Source organism: Cotesia typhae, unplaced genomic scaffold, assembly GCF_013202065.1.
Source record: "Cotesia typhae breed Kobodo isofemale line unplaced genomic scaffold, CoteBio_Ctyphae contig_4, whole genome shotgun sequence".
Classification (NCBI taxonomy): domain Eukaryota; kingdom Metazoa; phylum Arthropoda; class Insecta; order Hymenoptera; family Braconidae; genus Cotesia; species Cotesia typhae.
In genome coordinates, this window is record NW_027423748.1 from 4,479,073 (window position 1) to 4,500,317 (window position 21,245).

The following is a 21,245-nucleotide window of genomic DNA, read 5'->3' on the forward strand; positions in this document are numbered from 1 at the left end:
TAAAACATTTATAATTAAATGATTAACAAAGCAAAGTAATGCAATTTAAAATTTTACACTGTAAAAAATTTTCTTGTTAAATATTTTTCATATAAGCTTTTTTAACAGAAAATTCCTTACTGTGTACGAATCCCATTTTTAAATTATTAAATTAGTAATTTTAATAATAGCTTGGGCGATTTGGTGAAAAAAAAATTTTCTTAACTTTCTTTCAAAGTCAAAATCACAAAAAAAAACAGAATGGAACAAAAAAAAGTAATCCAGCGCATTCAAGCATCTTCGCCTTCTTCATCTTCATCAAAGTCTCCTTCTTCATCTGCAGCAGCTTCCTGATACTGTTGATATTCAGAGACCAAGTCATTCATATTAGACTCAGCTTCAGTGAACTCCATTTCGTCCATCCCTTCGCCAGTGTACCAATGAAGAAATGCTTTACGCCTGAACATGGCAGTAAATTGTTCAGAAACGCGCTTGAAAAGCTCCTGGATGGCAGTAGAATTTCCAATGAAAGTTGCAGACATTTTCAAACCTCGCGGTGGAATGTCACAGACCGCTGTCTTCACGTTACTTGGTATCCATTCGACAAAGTAAGTGCTGTTTTTGTTTTGTATGTTCAGCATTTGTTCATCAACTTCTTTCATAGACATCCTGCCGCGAAAAACAGCCGCCACGGTGAGATACTTTCCATGACGAGGATCGCAAGCAGCCATCATATTTTTGGCATCAAACATTTGCTGGGTTAATTCAGGAACGGTGAGTGCTCGGTATTGCTGTGAGCCTCTGGATGTCAGTGGTGCGAACCCGGGGATGAAGAAATGAAGACGGGGAAATGGTACCATGTTGACAGCAAGCTTTCGTAAATCTGCATTCAGTTGACCAGGGAATCTCAGGCATGTTGTAACGCCACTCAACGTTGCACTGACTAGGTGATTCAAATCTCCATAGGTTGGAGTGGTTAGTTTCAAAGTTCGGAAGCAAATGTCGTAGAGTGCTTCATTGTCAATGCAGTAAGATTCATCCGTATTTTCTACTAGCTGATGAACTGATAATGTGCAGTTGTAGGGCTCCACTACCGTGTCAGATACCTTAAAAAATTGTTTATTTTATAGTTTTAATTTGAAAAATAATAAGATAAATTCAAGAGAAAAAATAGGGTAAAGAATAAAAGATACTTTTTCAAAAAATTTTATTTTTTTAAGTACTTTTTTTAATAACTTTCGTCGATAAAAAAATTTAAAAAAATAGAGAATTCTAAGAATTAATAGATTTATAAAACATTCTACTTAGGGCCAGTTTTTTAATCCGAGATAAAATTTTATCTCGGATTGAAAAACTGGCCCTTAGTGTAAAATATTTTTGCGTTTTTACTAACAGAAAAATATGTCTGAGTTACACTGTAAATATTTTTTGTTATTGCTTTAAAAAATTTTAGTTTTCGATTTTTTAACACTTTTATGTGTTAATTTAGTAAAATAGAGTTATCAACACGCAAATGTTACATATTCAATATAAAGATTTTTTATACAAACTTTTTTTAACACGATGATGGAAAATTAGATTTTAAGTTTATTCGTTTATTTTTTAGGATTATTAGTTTTGACAGTTTATGGCTATTATTTCATTATATCCCGAATGGATAAAAATGGTATTAGTATGAATATTCAAACTTTTAAGTCTTGCTAATAAAAATACGAGTCATTTTTTTTTACCTAAGTTTTATTCTAGATTATTCTATAAATTAAAAAAAAAATTAATGGATGTAATTTTTTTTTGTTTAGAATATTCTCAAAGAAGAATAGAATTTTTTTGAATAAAAAATAAGTAATTAAAAAAATATTTTTTTTTTTTTATAAAGAATTTTTGCGTTTGTTCAAAATTCTTTGTTAATTTTAAAATTTTGGTATTTTAATAGGCCAAATATTTTTTAGTATTTCTTTTCTAAAAAATAACAAGTTGTTCTTTGTTGAAATGTCAGAGACTTTTAGAAAAATTAAAACACAACTGGAAGATTTTAGGGAAGACAGACACCGATTGAATTTAAAAAATGTTTATTGCTGATAAAATTTTTTTGTTTTTATCAAAATTTTTTTTCAAATTCAAGAGGTTAGAACTGAAGTGATGTAAGCAACAATTTTTATTACACTAATTTTGAGCCCAAAAAATATCTTTCAGCGAAAATATATTTGAAAAAATTACCAAATTTTTCTAGGTTTCAACTCTAATCTCTTGAATAGTAAATATTAAAAATTCAAAATTACTTTTGGCGATGGGACAACACTGAAAGTCATCATAATGCGGTCTGGATATTCTTCCCGTATTTTTGAAATCAAGAGCGTGCCCATTCCTGCACCAGTACCTCCGCCAAGTGAATGAGTAAGTTGAAATCCCTGAAGACAGTCACAGCTTTCAGCTTCTTTTCGGACCACATCCAACACAGAGTCCACCAATTCAGCACCCTCAGTGTAATGACCTTTGGCCCAATTGTTCCCTGCACCACTCTGACCAAATACAAAATTGTCCGGACGAAATATCTGGCCAAAAGGTCCTGAACGAACAGCATCCATTGTTCCGGGTTCCAGATCAACTAGAATTGCTCGAGGTACGTATTTTCCTCCGGTTGCTTCATTGTAGTAGACGTTGATGCGTTCCAGCTGGAGGTCTGAGTTTCCATGATAGGTTCCGGTTGGATCAATTCCATGTTCATCTGATATCACCTCCCAAAACTAAACAAAATTTAAATAAATAATTTAAAAAACTTTTTTATTTTTAAAACATAATATATATATATAAAAAAAAAAAATAAATAACAGTAATGATTACCTTTGCACCAATTTGATTGCCACATTGACCAGCTTGAAGATGAACGATCTCACGCATTTTTACTTATTTTATTAAACGTTAAAATTTTAAATAATATATTCAATCGAATTAGTTTTATCAATTTTAAAACGTAAGAAATAAAAACGCTTATGAAAGATTTATTAATGGGTTCAAAAGATCGAGGATGTTAATATTAGTTCAATGATCTGTTTGATGTAATGTTTCGTTGTTTTTTCACTCTCCAAGGTAACCGGATCTTGATTTAAGTCACAATATAAATCTAATTTTAACAAAATACTATCGCTTCTACATTCACGCAACTAAAGAAAACATTTTTTTTTTTAATTTATAATTTAATGTAAGCAAAAAATAAAAACTTGACTATTTAAATTGAATTATTTTGTGTTCTGTAACTTCATAATTAGCGTAGACTGTTGGTGTAGGCGAAAGGTTTCCAATTTTTATAATACTTGTCTGTAATTGATCGGATTCCATATGTTGAGTACTTATTGGCGACTGTTCTAATTGTAAGCCCATGCAATCGTTGTTACCAGCGGCATTTTCTTTTATTCTTTTAAATAACTTTCCTGGTAATAAAGGTGTTCTATTGAATTCTCTAAATCCTGGACGAAATATTTTATATTCGTTCGATGGAGAATGATTTATTGTGGGTCTAGTTGCAAACACAAATTTTCGCGGCATCGCGTGGTGAATAACACTGTCGTTAGACAATCAGAGTTATTTATCGTGAATTAATGACTCATTTTTTAATTAAAAAATTTTGTCGTTAGTCAAAAAGACAAAATAAATGTCAATAAATCCGATTACATGAAGACAATTTTAAAAAATGCTTATTGATAATGTGATTTAGTCATTTTTGTCATATGATATTTGAATTTTTAATGAAATGGAAAAGTATTTTAACAGTAATATTGTTAAAATTTTTTTTATCTCTTGTGAAATTGAAATTTGTATTTTTTAAAAAAAATTTAGATCATTGTTATTATACTCGTTTTTTTTTTTTTTTTTTTTTTTGAGAAAACTAATGTTTCCGTAAAAAAAAATGGCAGCTAATTATCGATAATTATTTTTTAAGAAAATTCATATCTTTTAAATTTAAAAATTAAAAAGTATAAACTGTAGAACTTTAAATAATAATATACTTGTGAAAAAAAGATCTAAAAAATTATTATAGCATGATATAAATATAGTTTTCATTTGGAACTAAATTTCAATTTGTTTTATAATAGGATTCTAAGAAAGTATTTTTTCGATTTCAACTGGGCTTGCTCACAGAACCTAGAGAAGCATATGTTCTTAAAAATCGATCGCTAAAATGCTAAGACAAATATGCAAGCAATTTTTTTAATTCTACTTAACGACTTCGAAACAATGCCATTTTTCGATCTCAAAATTTGAGTAAATTGTAATTTTAATCAATTTTTTTATAAAACACAAATTAAATTAAAAATTAATCTCAAACATTAAGAAAAAAAATACAAAGTCACCATTATTTTTTATTTAAAAAAAAATTGTAATAATTATAAAATAGTCAAATTGTTATACATTTATAAATAAATTTTGTTTTTTAATTATTAAATATGATGATAAGAACTTGATTTCAATGACATCTTTACTTTGAAATAAATCTGGTATAAAATATATCTTTTCATTGAATTTATAAAGTCTGTATTATTACATCAAATTTTACAATGATGATCCCGTAGAAATACATTCATCAATTTTCTTCGCAGCTTTGTGTTGCCAAAGTCCAACAACAACATTAATCAGGCTGAGGGTGGTAGTTCCAACATTTGACCAGAAAAACATGTCGTTTTGAAGTTCTTCAAACTTTTGGTTCATTACCTGAATTAAAGTTACAGTAAGTAATACAATAAAACTTACAAGGCCAACTCCCAAGTGAATTAAAACAGATTTCGTCATAGCACCTGATAACGCTTCACATTCTGGTGTTAAAGATATTTTCTTTACAACATTGTTAAATCTGTTACCAAGACTTGAAACTGACAATCGATTCATTTTTATAATTTTAATGTAAGATACTTTTAATAATTATTTACTCAATCTAGACTTTGTTTTCTTGTCTAATAATACGAATTTATTTTTGAAAATTTTTGGATTACTTTTTTTCTTTATTTAATTATAACTTTAACAATTGGTTAAAAGTTTTGTGGAAATTTAATGAGGCTTTCTCTTTATCTAATAAATAGTAAAAATATTTGAAAATTTTTAATTTCAAATTAAAAGAATATAATAATTTTGATCGTTTATTTTTTATCAAATTATAGCGTAAAACTATTAAAGTTTTTTTTCATAAAATTTGTTTTTGTTTTTTTATATTATTGATTCCCAATTAACGGAGGAGTACTTTTAAAGTTTACAACTAAATAAACTATTATAAATCAAAATAAAAATTTTTATAAATAAATAATTATATTTTCCGATAATATTGATTATTAAATAAATCTACATATATATATATATATATATATATATATATATATATATATATATATATATATATATATATATATATATATATATATATATATATATATATATATATATATATATATATATATATATATATATATATATATATGAGATTCTCACGTATGTAGTCACTCATCACGATATCTCTGGAACCATGAGACCTAGAGACTTGAAATTTGGTATGCATATTCCTTTCCCCGAGTCTAGGTCAGCTAAGAACGGATTTTTCGAAATTCCACCCACAAGGGAGGTTGCGGGGGTGTTAACCTAAAAAAATTAAATTTTTCAAATATTGCTCCTACGGTCTTGAAATTTGGTATGCATATTCCTTTCCCGAAGTCCAGGTCAGCTAAGAATGGATTTTTCGAAATTCCACCCAGAAGGAGGGTTGCGGGGGTGTTAACCTAAAGAAATTAAATACACTGACATAACACGAGATCTCTGAAACTATAAGACCTAGAGACTTGAAATTTGGTATGCATATTCTTTTCCCCGAGTCCAAGTCAGCTAAGAACGGATTTTTCGAAATTCGACCCACAAGGGGGGTTGCGGGGGTGTTAACCTTTAAAAAATTAAATACACTGACATAACACGAGATCTCTGAAACTATAAGACCTAGAGACTTGAAATTTGGTATACATATTCTTTTCCCCGAGTCCAAGTCAGCTAAGAACGGATTTCACAAAATTCCATCCACAAGGGGGGTTGCGGGGGCGTTAACAATGAAAAATTCCCGTTTTTAAACTATAGCTCCTATCGACTCCAATTTTGGTAGGAATCTTTTGTAAGAGATGTAGAAATAATCAATAAACGAATTTTACGATATCTCACCTCACAGAGGGTTCGGGGTTAGGTATTAACAATGAAAATGTTTAATTTCCAAGCTATAGTTCCTATAGACTCCAAATTTAATAGAAGTCGTCTACATGTGAAACAAAAATGATCTAAGGACGGATTTTACACCAAATCACTTCCAATAAAAATCGCGGGGGTGGGTGTTAACAATAAAAAATCTTAATTTTTAAATATAGCTTCAAAAAGCTGCAAATTTGGTAAGGATCTTTTATTTGTCATGTAGAGATCATCTCAATACGGATTTCAATAAATTCTACTTCCAATTCGATGGAATGTGGAACCTGTGTAAGTCAAAATAATACTCCAATTTAATTTCAAGTCTAGATCTAAAACTACAATTCTAGAAAGTGCCCAGCGGAGCGGGTAGGTAACAGTTAGTAAAAGATACAATTCTTCAGTATTTTACGTTTTTCCTAATTATGAATTAATAAAAAATTAATTTTTTTAATTTTGAATATAGTTACAATTTCTTTAATATGATGAAATCTGGTATATCTTCGTAAATATCAAGAATCTTTTTCTTAGTTTATTTTATCTTTTTTTATAAATTTCCAAACGTTGATGTTAAATTTTTCAAAGGTATAAAATACTATCGAGAGAGATAGACATATAATAGATAATATTTTGAAAAATGTTTCTGTTTGTTTATATACAATAAACCCGACTACTATTATAGGAGCAATTATAAGAAATGAGTTAAGAGCTCTCACTAAAAACGGTTGTTTTTTTTCATATGAAGAATCAGGAAGATTCTTTTGACTCGAATCTCGTTTAAATTTTTCACTGGATTCGCTTGAGTTTGATATGCTTCGAATGGGAAAAGTAGAACTCAAATTTGAATCTTCAATACCATTTCTCTCCTTGTAAATTTGGACTGCTTCTTTCATCACTGGAGAAGCTTCATCCACCGTAGGTACCGAAGGTGGTGCCGGCAATAGTGATGGTTGTGGTGGTGGTGGTCGTGGTGGTGGTTGTGACGGTCGTTGTCGTGGTGGTGATGGTGGTGGTGGTGGAGGTGATGATGGTGGTGGTGGTGATGATCGTGGTGGCAATGGTGGTGGTGGTGGAGGTGATGATGGTGGTGGTGGTGATGATCGTGGTGGCAATGGTGGTGCTTTCCGTTTTAATGAAGACGATACTGAAGCCATAATTATTTTTTTTCCTTGAGATTCAGATTTTTCTAGATTTTTAAATATTTATTTTTTATCTCTTCTATATATAGGTAGTATATATAAAACAAAATTGACTTAATACTAAATTTTTATCGGAAACTGATTATCAAAAACTAATTGCTTACTTTTCTAATTTTCAATAATTAATTCAGCGTAATATTTATTCATAAGTAAGTGGAACTAAAGCTTTGTACTGTTAGAAATCGATAATATTGTTCTCTAAAACTATTTTGCGTTCAATAGCAGTAATCAATTTACTTCTTTTTAATATAGTAATTCAGATCTTTCATATGACGAAAATATTTTCTTCTAAGAATAGAATTTTAATTTCTAATTTATCTTTATCAAATAAAAACTTGATGTGGATTTGGTGGTCCGGTTGCTAGGCAACTATTCCATAGATCGTTGCTAAGAGGAGGAAAAGGAGGAGAACATACGATAAGCATCAGAAAGGAAGTAGATATTTTGAATTGTTCAATATTTTAACTGATAACTTCGTCCGTTCGTTTCTTTCATCGGCTTCAATTAATGATTTTAATTCATACAATTTCTGATTAAATAAAAAGTGTAATTGTATTAAATTTTATGGATCATGTGTCATACAAGATAAAAATATATTTAATGTAGAAATTCAATTAATGTGTTGTATATTCATGATTATTAGATACTATAAACTTCTAGAATTAATATTCTATTTTATGTTAAACACCATCGAAAATATTTGTAAAATTTGTCTACTTACAAGTACTCTGTATATATATTTATATTATTAAACATGTAAATGGCTCTGGCTGTTGGGTTTAATCATTAATAAATACATAAAATAAGCTATGGAAAATAATAATTTAAATTGACTTATGAGAAAATTCATTAATGAAATAATTTAAAAAATTTATAGGTGCATTTATGAATTTTATAATTAAATAAAAATAACATTTAATTGTAAATAAATATTTTACGTGCATACTAGTAAACTTAAATATGGGAGGTTGTAAACATTTAAAAAAATTTTATCATTATTGTTGGAAAAAGGGTATGGTTTTATGTCAGGATATTATAAGGATAGACTTCACTGTTAACGTCTGCACTTGTTGGAATTTATTTTACTAAAGAAAAAGTACAATACGGAGTGAGTACAGTAATATATAGTGTTAAGTATAGTGTTTAAGTGTGTACTATGAATAAGTGATTAGTTATGAATTAGTGTATATTAGGGTGATTCAAAAAAAAAGAATATTTTTTTTTTCGTTTGGTACTCTGAAAAATAGGTTCCTAGACACCTCTAAGAAAGCCTCTCCAAGCATGAGTTCTTAATTGTAACGGGAAGGTCCTCCTTCTTACAGTTTTCTATTTTTTCTTATTATCAGATAGAAAAATTTATATCTCGCTTCCAACTACTTGAAAAAATATCTTGTTCCTTAGATTTTGTAGGAAATTGAATGCTCTACAAAAAGGTCTCTTACGATTTTTTTCGTAAACCCAACCGTTTAAAAGATATTAACGGTTAAAGTTTGATTATTTTTGGGAAAATTTTTTATTTCTTATGAATTTTATAACTCAATGAAAAAAAATCATTATGAATGACGAAACTCATAGTTTTGTAGGAAATTTACTGCTCTATAAAAATGGTCTCTTATGATTTTTCGATCAAGTTGAGCGTTTATGAGATATTCATCGTCAAACATCAATGCATATCAATTTTTCTAGTTTTTGATCAATAATTCGAAAAATTTCAATTCATTCTGTGAGTTTCAAGGAAATTTAGACAAATTTGAGTTTCTATGAATAGAAATATGTTATGAACTATTTTTTTAATTAGTTTTTTTAGTCTTGGACATGTTTGATTACATTAAAACAAAAAATTAGTGCATTTTTTTAAATATATAATTCAATTTAGTGTGTTTCACATGTGTTTCACTTTTTTATCGAAGAATTTATTTATTTAATTATCAACTGCCATATAATTTTCAATATTTTCAACATAACGGTACACTTTTACTGTAAATAATTTCCTCTATTGCAGTTTGGGTAGTTTTTTCGATGTTCTTTGATAATTTGCAATAAGTATTGGAATTGCTCTTCATTTTTGTCAAGCATTGATTATACTCACTAACTAATGCAACAGCTCGTTCTGCTGAATCATTAACAACTTTCAATTGGTTAAAGTATTCTTTATTTTCAATGTAACTGTCATTAGTAGGCCACGATTCAATATCTTTATCAAGGAAGTCATATGGTAAATCAAAGATTTTAAAGAGATTTAAAGACTTTTTAGAAACAAAGTCACTCAGACTTTTTGCGTTAATGAATTCAAATCGTTTTTATCAATTATAAATTTTTAGCTTTAGAATCTGTACCGTTACGAGTATTAACAGCTCCAACAATATTTTTTTACTTCCAATGAAACGGTATCGTCAAATAATGATAAAATGGCAAGATCATCACTTAAATACCATAAATGCAAAATCATTTTTTCACAAGTTGCTGAAGAAATCAATGAATTGATATTTTTGTACTCGAATAAATTTTTCAAAAACTGCAAGTCATGATTAGCAGCAGTTGTTGCAGAAGTTGATGAAAACCAAGCTTTTAAATACAGTGTAACTATAAATATACAAATTTGTCGAAGACCGTCCAATTCTTTATTAGAAAGTTTAAATTCATTTCTGAATAGAAACATTTTTAAACTGTAAATTGCCTTCGCCATCCACCTAGCATGATGAATTGCACCAGGACGTTTGAAAAAAATTTCTTCTTGAGGCATTTCTCCAAGGAAAATCAACGACAATTCCAACAATTCTTTATAGTCATCTCGGGGTTGTAGTAACTATCAAAAACAATTAAAAATTTGTCAGAAACAAGAAAATTTTTTTCTTAAAATCGCAGTTAAATCATACCTGTAAGGATTGTGCAATTAAACTAGATATTTCATTTTTTTATCCAAAATGATATCAGCAACAACAGTATCTTCAATTCCAGATTTATAATTAGTTTTATTTATTTCATCCCATGATTTTTAAATCTTCCGAACATTGGTACGTTTGGCCCAGATGACACAGGCCAATATACTTCAAATGCACTTCTCAATATGATCTCAAAAATGTGGTGACGACATGGTAACCAGATTAACTCTCTTCCCAAAGTCTTTTCAATTGCCTTACATGTACCGTTATGAATTCCTGTATAAAGAAAATAGATAACTATCGTTAAATTTAATATTTTCAACAAATTGTAGATTATATTTAAAATCCAAATGAGTAAATAATTCTCAATAATTTCAAAAGTGAAATTCAGTAAGCAATAAAAATTAAACTAGAACGTTAATAATTAAATATTTTTTAGATTAAATTATCATTGATAAGTTACCTGTATTAACTGCCGTCGTGTCAAAACACATCGCCTTAACATAATTAGTAATACCCCATTCACTCAATGTCGATAAAATGGCTGATGTTTGATTGTCTGCCGTCCCAGAATTCATTTTTGGAACCCCAAGTAATTGTTCGGTACCAAATGCAGTTAAAATAACTGGTAGCCGTTCCACAGATTTTGATCCAACAAGGTCATTCAGCATTTTTCCGTCCCAATGCACAACGTATTTATCGTGTGTCTTAAAGTTGTCATTAAGTCCTTTAGCAATGTCTTCTCTTTGAAGCATACGAGCTCGTTGAATTGAACTATAACTGAGCGTTGTATCTTCAATTTTAATACCTACTGCTAGTAAAACCGGAGCAATAATAAACATCGCATTTCTACTGCTGACATTAGCTCGGTCGAGTCCAAAAATGACTTCAGGAGTTAAGTCATCAAGTTTTGCTCGTTTTGTCGGAATTGGAGGTTCATACTCTGAATCAGATCCAAAATTTGTAACTCCACTTAATGTATACGTAGAGAACGACTCTGATTTTTCACTTGGAACAATCGCATGACTGGTAGACGGTTGATCTAAGTCTGAAATAAGATCTGTTTTATAAATTAAACGAAGAAAATGTATAGAATTTATTCATTTTGATGACAAATAATTAAGAAAGGACTCCAAAAATTGTCTAGTCAAATGTCATCTAGTCATCTATGAAAAGTTACACTACTACCTGACTTTATAATAATTAAATATCTCAGATACTTACTACTCTCATCTATTCCCATCATAGTTGTGGTTAAGTTTGATACAGGTACATTATTAGAAAGAATCTCTTTATGGGTACCGAATTTTTGATCCAAATACAACTTTCTAATATTATCATCAAGCACTTTTAAGGATTTTTCGCTCACAATGTCGAATAATTGTTCAAGATCAGTCTGAAATTTCATTTCCTTTTGGTTTTGCGCTGAATTCTTTTTATCGAAATTTTTTTGTAATTTTAACCATTGACTGTGATAGCGAAGAAATTTTTTGACTGCATTAGGAGCTCCACTAGTTGGAATCTGATTTTTTCTCCACAGTTCAATAACTTGGTCAACTGAATTTTTAGTACTTTGTTTGATTGAATACTTTAAAATTTTAAGTTGGTAGAAAAACACACGCATAACCTCTTTCACTTTTGGTAACTTACGTTCCGAAATTCTTTGTAGAGGTATTCCGATAAAACGTATTTCTTTATTCATTGTAGGTTAATTGATGATAAATAAATTTATGTGATGATTATAAGACTTATTTAAAATGAATTATTTTATTACGTATTCAAGATGATCAGTTTTAGGAACACTGAAAATACGGTATTAAATGGGTAGATACTGAAGATAGTTGAGAGTAAAAAACATAGATGGCGTTAGTTTCAGAAGACAAACAGAAGAAGAAATGGAATTCAAAACAAAAATCCCCTCGAACGAAAATTTTATGTATATTTTGTGAAAAACAATTTAAAAATACGCACTGAACAAATTTCATAATAATAAATGACAACGCGATTAAGATTTTAAATTATTAAAGATAAAATTAAAAAAATATTATTAGAATAAAAACTTTCAAATGAATTTTTGAACAGAAAACATCTATAGGAGTTGCTTTTATAATAAAAACTCAAATTTGTCTAAATTTCCTTGAAACTCACAGAATAAATTGAAATTTTTCGAATTATTGATCAAAAACTAGAAAAATTGATATGCATTGATGTTTGACGATGAATATCTCGTAAACGCTCAACTTGATCGAAAAATCATAAGAGACCATTTTTATAGAGCAGTAAATTTCCTACAAAACTATGAGTTTCATCATTCATAATGATTTTTTTCATTGAGTTATAAAATTCATAAGAAATAAAAAATTTTCCCAAAAATAATCAAACTTTAACCGTTAATATCTTTTAAACGGTTGGGTTTACGAAAAAATCGTAAGAGACCTTTTTTGTAGAGCATTCAATTTCCTACAAAATCTAAGGAACAAGATATTTTTTCAAGTAGTTGGAAGCGAGATATAAATTTTTCTATCTGATAATAAGAAAAAATAGAAAACTGTAAGAAGGAGGACCTTCCCGTTACAATTAAGAACTCATGCTTGGAGAGGCTTTCTTAGAGGTGTCTAGGAACCTATTTTTCAGAGTACCAAACGAAAAAAAAAATATTCTTTTTTTTTGAATCACCCTAGTGTATATATGTGAGAGTATATGGTTGTATTATCTCCAACATTTCCCTTCAACCTTACTCTCGATTGGTTGTAGTCCAGTCCTTGTTTCCGATTATGTCCAATATAGATTTGAGCTTTGTTGGTCCTACTGACTTGGTGAGTATGTCTGCCAAGTTTGATTCACTAGGGCAGTACTGGATCTTAATAATGTTTTTCTGTTCTAGATCTCTCGGGCTAGGTAGTGTCTCGTGTCAATGTGCTTCGTTCGGTTGCTGAATCCTGCTGACCTGTGACTATTTATACAGCTTTGATTGTCTTCGTAGATGGTAGTAGGCGAGACTTGTACTTGTTTGAAGAACTCTAGGATTTTTCTGAGCCATGTAGTTTCCCTACACGTTTCAGCCAGTGCCACGATTTCGGCCTCCGTTGACGAGACTGATACACAGTCTTGCCTTTTGCAGCTCCAAGACACTGTGCCTCCAAGTACCTTGAAGAGATATCCGCTGTTGGACTTCCGATCTTGTCTGGATTCTGCCCAGTTGGCATCAGCATATCCAAACAATTCTCCACATGTTGTTGTAGATTGGCTTAGTCTTAATTCGTACTTAGAAGTGGCCTTTAAATATCGTAGGACACGTTGGAGCTCATTCCAATCTTGTTGCCTTGTATCTTTGATATGTTGGCTAAGTATTGAGATGGGTGCTGATATATCTGGTCTTGAATTGACACTCAGATAGAGCAATGATCCTATCTGCTTCTGGTATGATGTGTTAGATATTTTCGGAGTTGTTTCCCTCATTTTGTGATATCCTGGATCCATAGGTATACGGGATCCTTTTGCTTCGGAGAGTCGAGATTCCTTTAGAAGATTCTCAACATAATTTGACTGATTAATAAAAATGTCTCCTTACTTGGTGCGTCTAATCTCGATTCCCAAGTAGCATTTTAGGTTTCCAAGGTCCGTGATTGGAAATTGTTTGTTCAGATCAATACACAATTTGGTTATTGTTTCTTGGTCTGAGCAAGCTACGAGAATGTCATCTACGTGAATCGCTAGGAAGGTCTCTCTATTAGCTTCTATTCTTCTAAATAGACAGGGGTCTCCTTCGCATGGTTCAAATTGGAGTTTATTAAGAGTTTGTTTTAAGGTGTTATGCCAAACTTTTGCGGATTGCTTCAAGCCATAAATACTACGAATCAGTTTACAGCAGTGATTTTCTGGGTTTTCTTCGGTATACATTGGTGGTAGCTTCATGAATATATCTTCCTTGAGCTGTCCGTTGAGGAATGCTGTTTTGACATCGAAGTGTCTCAAGTGGTAATTTCTGTAGCCAGCAATGGATAACAGTATCTTAAGTGTCGTATGTCGGACAACTGGAGCGAACGCTTGATCGTAATCTTGGCCGAACTTTTGCGAGAAACCTTGTGCAACTAACCTTGCTTTATATTTTATTGGTTCACCTCGCGAGTTCTTCTTCAACTTGAATACCCATCGGCAGCCTATAGGTTTTTTGTTCTTTGGTGTTGGGACTATTTTCCATGTTTCATTCTTCTGCAAGGATTTGATTTCTTCTAGTATTGCCTGTTGCCACTCAGATGAATTTTTGCATGACAAAGCTTCTTTCAGATTCTTAGGTTCCTGTATGAAATTTTCTTCTGCAAGGTTTGTTTCATCTAGGTCCGTAAATGAGGCGCCTGCCTCTTCTAACATTTCATCAAGTCTTATTGATAGTGGTACATCATCCATTGATATTGTTGAGTGATTTCCCCTTGATGTGCCACTAATGTTTGCGTCAGATAGTGTGACATCGAGTTCTTGATCAGAGAGTGTCTTCTGTGGTGATTGTATTGGTGAATTAATAGCTTCTATTGGAAGTAATTTTTCACAAGATAGTTTTTCATTTGTGTGTATTTGTTGTTCATTCTCGACAAATATTACATCTTTGCTAATAATTACTTTGCCAGATTCTCTATCGAGGAGTCTGTAGGCTTTCGATTCATTTGAATAACCTACAAAAGTGTAAGCAGAAGCTCTTTCATCGAGTTTCTTTCTTTTCTCTTTTGGTGTATGTACAAAAGCTTTACAGCCAAAGACTTTCAGATGAGATAGGTTTGGTTTAGCTCCGTACCATGACTCATGAGGTGTTTTGGTACTGTTTTTACAGGGTAAGCGATTGTGTAGGAAGCATGCAGTAGTGATGGCCTCTCCCCAATATTTCTTCGGCAAGTTGGATTCAATTAATATGGTACGTGTGGCATCAAGTAAATATCGGTTTCTTCTTTCAGCAGTCCCATTTTGGTGAGGAGAATATGGTGCTGTCAATTGCCATTGAATGCCACATCTCTTTAAGTAGTCCTTTAGTTCATGGGATGAATATTCGCCGCCACGGTCCGATCTAAAAACTTTAGGAAATTCATTAAATTGTGTTTTGCAATTTTTTATGTAATTTCTAATTGTAATATTTGCTTCAGACTTCTTTCCCAGCAAAAATAATTGACAATGTTTGGTAAAATCGTCGATAAAGGTGATGATGTATCGTTTTCCTCCTGGAGTCATAATCGGCATAGGTCCACATAAATCCGTATGGATGAGTTGACGTGGTGCTGTAGTAGTATGCGTTGAATGTTTAGGAAAAGGCATTTTAGTCATTTTCCCTCTGATACAGCTTTCACACAGTACATCTGAGCTGCCACAGTCGTCTATAGTAATACCAGTTGCGAGGTTTTCGACTTCTAGGCGTCTTATTGCATTTAAATCGCGATGGGCCAGTCGTTTATGCCATTGATGTATGCAATTATTTTTGTGTAAGTTCTTCGGTACTTAACAGTAAAAGTGCTTTGTGGTCGTCTTAGCTCATACATGCCATTCCAGGAATCTCCAACGGCTACTTCTACATTATTTTGAAAAACTTTCATTAATCCGCATTGAATGAGTACCTTTAGTCCCGCTTTATCCAGCACGCTGATAGAGATAAGATTGCTATCGAAGTCTGGTACAAATAGGACATCGTCCAACTTCAAAATTTGTGGTTGACCTTGGCTATTAACGCAGTTAATTTCTCCGGATCCCATACCATTGACTTTACTTGTTGGCTACCCGGACAGTAGATTTATAATTGGTATCGAGTGTTGTGAAAAATTCTATGTTATTAGACATATGCTTGCTAGCACCCGAGTCGAAAAACCATATATTCTTAGGCTTACTATTGTGTGCTGTTAGTGCATAATCTAAAGACAAAACATCTGAGTGATTATCCAATGAGTCATCACTATCACTTTCTATCGTTGTTGCCTTTAGAGCTCTTAATCTTCTTTTATATTTTAAGTATTTCTTACAATTTGCCTTGATGTGTCCTTTATTGTGACAAAAATAGCATTCCGTCTCTCTATTTTTATACTTTTCTGCTTTCAAGGCTATTTCTTCATTTTCATTAGTTTTTACTTGACCTTGACGTCTTTTGAACTCACCAATGATTGCATTTTTAACTATACTGTATGTTAGTTCATTTACAGGTCGGACTTCCAACGCTGTGATGAGTGAGCTGTAAGAGTCAGGCAAGCTACAGAGCATAAATGCAAATTTCATTCTTTGCGACAATTCATTTCCTAATGCTCCCAGTCTGTTTAGCAAATTCTCTAATTCGACTAAATGCTGTTCCATGCCTCTATCCTCAGAATATTTTAGCTGACAAATTTGCTTCAATATCATCACTTCACTCGTGAGCGTTGTTTTCTCGTGAAACTCCTTTAGAGCGTCCCACGCTTCCTTGGCTGATGACGCTTTATTGATTAAATTGATCTGACCATCTTCCACCGCTAAGTCAATGATACCTCGTGCCTTAATGTCCCTTTTATTCCACGTGGATGTGTCTTGTTGTGTAGCTGAGGTGGTGATTACTGACCAAAGATCATCTTTTATCAGCAGCATTTGGATCTTAAACTTCCACTGCTGGTAGTTTTCATCGTTTAATTTCACTATTGAAAGGTTGTCGGCCATTTCTACACCTTTTTTAAAACACTTTCAAAAAAAAAATTTAACTTCACCAACTAACTGAATAATAATTCCTGATACCTTCTGGGCCCATAACCTGTTGGAAAAAGGGTATGGTTTTATGTCAGGATATTATAAGGATAGACTTCACTGTTAACGTCTGCACTTGTTGGAATTTATTTTACTAAAGAAAAAGTACAATACGGAGTGAGTACAGTAATATATAGTGTTAAGTATAGTATTTAAGTGTGTACTATGAATAAGTGATTAGTTATGAATTAGTGTATATATGTGAGAGTATATGGTTGTATTATCTCCAACATAATAAGTAAACTTAAATATGGGAGGTTGTAAACATTTAAAAAAATTTTATCATTATTTAGTAGAAAAAAAATTTATGAACATTCAAACAATTTCATAATCACTGTTATGAGAATGTAAGCTCGTAGATGGGGCAATATAGTTATTGAAATACGTAAAAGTTCGCTTACTTAATTTATTTCAGTGATCAAAGTAAAAAAAATAGCAGTTTAAAATGCGTGTCAGTAAATGGAACTCATTTGAAAAAATTTGCTTTTTACAAACGTATTGATCGAGTATACGTGATTAATCAACTTTTTCATCGTGTGCTTAATACGATAAAAGAACTATGCAAGATAAAAAAAAATCATAGACTCGCATTATTTCGTATTACAAGTTAAATACAAAGAGATATATTATTACTATATTTTACTAATAGAGCTTTCTATGTAGTATTAACAATATAAATAATAATTATATCCCCCCTTCTATTCTAATAAAAGACAATTTAAATTATTAATTTATTCCAGCAGGCTGTAGTCATTATAATGTTATGTTACTCCTAGAATTACGAATTGAGAATTAAAAAACTTTGGCTTTTATGAATAAAAGCATGTGAATTCTTAAAAAGGCACACGTTGAAGTCAATATCTTTTCAATGATATTTAATTAAACGAAAAAAACCCATTCTATCATATGAGGAGCTGATTTTCAAAAGGGTATCTTTTCATTTTTGATTAATCGAGACAAAAAACTGGTTATTTTCAATTCTAAATATTTTTATTGAACTTTTTTAATTTTGCTATAAAGTGCTATCGGTTATGAAGCTACAATTCGATTTTCATTTAGGAATCTTTATAATTCTCGAAGTAATTAACACATTAGTCACAAAAATTCAAATTTTTTTTTTAAGCCCGTGGACCTTTTTTTAGATGAGAAAAAATTTGGAACAATTTTTTTTTTTGTAGTTTTCTTAGGATTTCTCCAGACCTGGACATGACAAAAATTTTTCATAGTTATATCTAAAAACTAGATACTTGGAGCTACAATTTTCTTTTTTTATTTTTTCTATACGACTATTTTCCTCGGAGTTACAGCTTGTTGAAAATCACCCAAAAATTTGGAATTTTTTTTATATTCCTTAATTTTTGTGACTAGTATATTTAAAAGTTCAAAAACTTCTTTTTTAAAATATGAAAAGATATCCTTTTGAAAATCAGCTTCTCATATAAGTACACTGGAGACAAAATTTTCCTTATTCTATTAATTACATAAATCAACAGTATATTGAAAATAAAAAAAAAACACTAATGATATATTTGATAAAATTTTTATATATTTTATAAATTTTAATATTTATAAAAAAATTGTAAAGTTAATTTGTATTTGTATGAATAAATTTTTTTGTAAAGACGGATTGAGAGATCAAGTGCTAGTGGCACCATCGCCCTGTAATGATCGGTACCGATAAATCGGTAGATCATTATAACAAGCCAATTGACCACCAGTGGGTACATCAGTTCCTCGATCATTTCAATAAACAGTAATGGTATCGTTTTAATCGTCATCCTCTATCGATCACAGGATAACCGTTTATTCTAAAATCCGACTGAACTGATGTACTTAAAATTCAATATGTATTATTATTATTGTTAATAATCATGACTCGGTAATCTTAATAAAAGTATCCTCATTAATATTTATAAATAATCAATGACTGATATCAAAAAGATTTTAGATGTTGGATCGAAGATCATTAACGGCGTGCGATAATGGGTGCTGCGTATGCGGAGTATGCTGCAGGGTATGCTGCTGGTAACGCTGAGTATGCGGCTGGGTATGCTGAGTACGTTAATGGAGCAGCGGCCGCGACGTAAGGTGCAGCGTACGCATGGTTGATTGCATGTGCATTGTAACTACTTGCGTATGTTCCTACCGTGAGAGCAGCTGGTACTGCAGGCGCAATTATACCCGCGGAGCAAGCAGCCACCAGGGCGAAGATGAGGATCTGTTTGAAATTGAAAATAACATTTTAATTGATAAAATACATTTTTAAAAAATTTGGAAAATTCAAAAATGCACATTGAATTTTTAATAAAAAATTTAATCTATTGCTAATTTTTAAACTAAAAAAAACAAAGAAAATTTATCATTTTCGATTTTTGACGTTATTTGTATTTCAAGTGTTTCGTAGTATTTTTTTTAACGAACTAATCTGAGCGTCAGCTCTTATTAAAATTAATTTGAGCGGGAAGAAACAATTTATCGATATTTATACACAGAAAAAAAAATTTACTTGAATCAGTAAATAATTTTGAAGAATTTAGACTTCTTGATTTGAGTTGAGAATTTCTGAAACTAAGAAATTTTTCTTGGTTTAAGTAAATTTTACTTAATTCGAGAATTTTTCGTCTTGATTCAAATGAATTGTTTTTTCAGTATAGATGTACAGAAGACTGATAAAATTAATTTTTTGATTGTTCTATAGTTTAACGACACCGAGTTTAGTAGCCATTCAATATAGCAATTCTTTTCGGGAGAAAACGAGTCTATTTGAAGAAAAAATTACTTAAAGAATTGATTTCTTGTCAATTCATGTTTCTAAGCTTCACACTTTTTTTTTAAAAAAGTACTACACCAGTTTTTTTTTAATTATGGAATTAATCTTGATAAATTATCTGTACAATGGTTTGTAAGTTATTTTTTTTTTTTTGTGAACTGACACGAATTAACATGTAAAATATACTGAAAAAAAAATTCTTGACTGGAGTGTAAATTTTCTTGGCTCAACAAAATATCGAGGAAGATTGAAAATTTCTTGAATAAAGTCAAAGTCTCTTGAGACAAGATAAATTTCTTGAGCCAAGAAAATTTCTTCTTGCTCCAAAATAACTTTTGTTTTCCTCAAAATTTTCTTGGCGCAAGAAATTTGTTTTTTGTGTGTAGTTAAAGTAAAGAGGCAAAAATCGTAGAATTTTTGTATCGTAAACACTCTCTAATGATTCGCATTGAGTCTAGTAATGAAAAAAAAAAAAAAAATTACTAAATATCTATTATACGAAAAAACAAAAATTTTTGAATATTTTAATTGATGGCAAATTACTACTAAAAATTTTGTTACTTTTGTTTAGAAACTTGAATTTTGATCGGATTAGGTTTTAAAATTTCGCCCTTAATGTTATTAACTTTAAAAAATATTTTTCGGATACTCACGAGGCACTTGGTCATCATTGTAGAAGAATTAGTTGCTTATGAAGTTCGCTGAGAAAACTGCGATGCTATTGAAGAGTTTCCAGGTGCTTTTATACGGTCTTGCTTTAGATTGCTAACAAAGAAGCATCCCCTCCATCAAGGGGATCCCCCTTGCCGGTCATTCCTACCATACTTTCGCATACTAGATGGCCTTTGACTGACCGGAGGCCACACCCGATTGGAGGGGTTCGTGGTTCGTATTTTCTGAGACGTGAAACATCGAAGAGCTTCGAGAACACGTGCATCAAAATACAGCAATAGCTTGTACAATGATTATTTTAATATTATTATTATTACTTTTTATGTTTTTTTATGAAGATCGAAACCTGCACGTGATGTGACCATTAACTTAATATTCACTTTTTGTTTCTATAACACTATCTTCTCTCCACGCAGTCACACGCAATTAATCCTTCAAGGTTTTTTACCCCAGGTTTATTTTTTTTTTACCAATAATATCGATTATTCTTACCACTTAACACTCTTCAAAAAGTTCGAAAATTATATAAACAAGGTGAGAAAGTTTAGCTATAAATATACGCATTAATTTGGTCATCGACATAAATTTTATTCCGTACGCGTTTGTGTACAAGAATCATAAATTTATTTTAAAACAATTGAAAAAATAACATTTCACTTTTTTAAATTGCTCAAGAATACACGCATAATTCGGTCATTGAAAGAGAAATTCAAATACTGAATCCATATGCGGATTATTAGATTTTCGGTTTTTTTTGTCATAAATATTACACAAAAAAAAAAAATTTTTTTTTGTTCA

The 21,245-nt window shown here is 30.8% G+C and overlaps 5 protein-coding genes across 5 annotated transcripts; all 5 read right to left on the reverse strand.

The window, feature by feature from the left end:
• Positions 1-3,552, reverse strand: LOC141526985 (tubulin beta chain). The gene is made up of 3 exons (XM_074242196.1): positions 2,821-3,552; positions 2,259-2,723; positions 1-1,085 (listed from the first exon to the last, which is right to left on the reverse strand). Exons 1-3 carry the CDS (start codon positions 2,875-2,877, stop codon positions 270-272), a joined length of 1,338 nt encoding a protein of 445 aa, XP_074098297.1. The 5' UTR covers positions 2,878-3,552; the 3' UTR covers positions 1-269.
• An 809-nt stretch (positions 3,553-4,361) lies between these two features.
• On the reverse strand, positions 4,362-4,893 carry LOC141526987 (uncharacterized). Its single transcript, XM_074242199.1, has one exon. The coding sequence runs from the start codon at positions 4,858-4,860 to the stop codon at positions 4,528-4,530; it is 333 nt and encodes a 110-aa protein (XP_074098300.1). The 5' UTR covers positions 4,861-4,893; the 3' UTR covers positions 4,362-4,527.
• Positions 4,894-10,630: 5,737 nt separating this feature from the next.
• On the reverse strand, positions 10,631-12,895 carry LOC141527367 (uncharacterized). Its single transcript, XM_074242794.1, has 2 exons — positions 11,489-12,895; positions 10,631-11,312 (listed from the first exon to the last, which is right to left on the reverse strand). The coding sequence occupies exons 1-2, from the start codon at positions 11,964-11,966 to the stop codon at positions 10,705-10,707; spliced, it is 1,086 nt and encodes a 361-aa protein (XP_074098895.1). The 5' UTR covers positions 11,967-12,895; the 3' UTR covers positions 10,631-10,704.
• Positions 12,896-13,144: 249 nt separating this feature from the next.
• Positions 13,145-13,723, reverse strand: LOC141527617 (uncharacterized). The gene has a single exon (XM_074243186.1). It carries the CDS (start codon positions 13,721-13,723, stop codon positions 13,145-13,147), a length of 579 nt encoding a protein of 192 aa, XP_074099287.1.
• Positions 13,724-18,529: 4,806 nt separating this feature from the next.
• Positions 18,530-20,710, reverse strand: LOC141527369 (uncharacterized). Its single transcript, XM_074242796.1, has 2 exons — positions 20,429-20,710; positions 18,530-19,223 (listed from the first exon to the last, which is right to left on the reverse strand). Exons 1-2 carry the CDS (start codon positions 20,444-20,446, stop codon positions 18,972-18,974), a joined length of 270 nt encoding a protein of 89 aa, XP_074098897.1. The 5' UTR covers positions 20,447-20,710; the 3' UTR covers positions 18,530-18,971.
• Between the last annotated feature and the right edge of the window lie 535 nt (positions 20,711-21,245).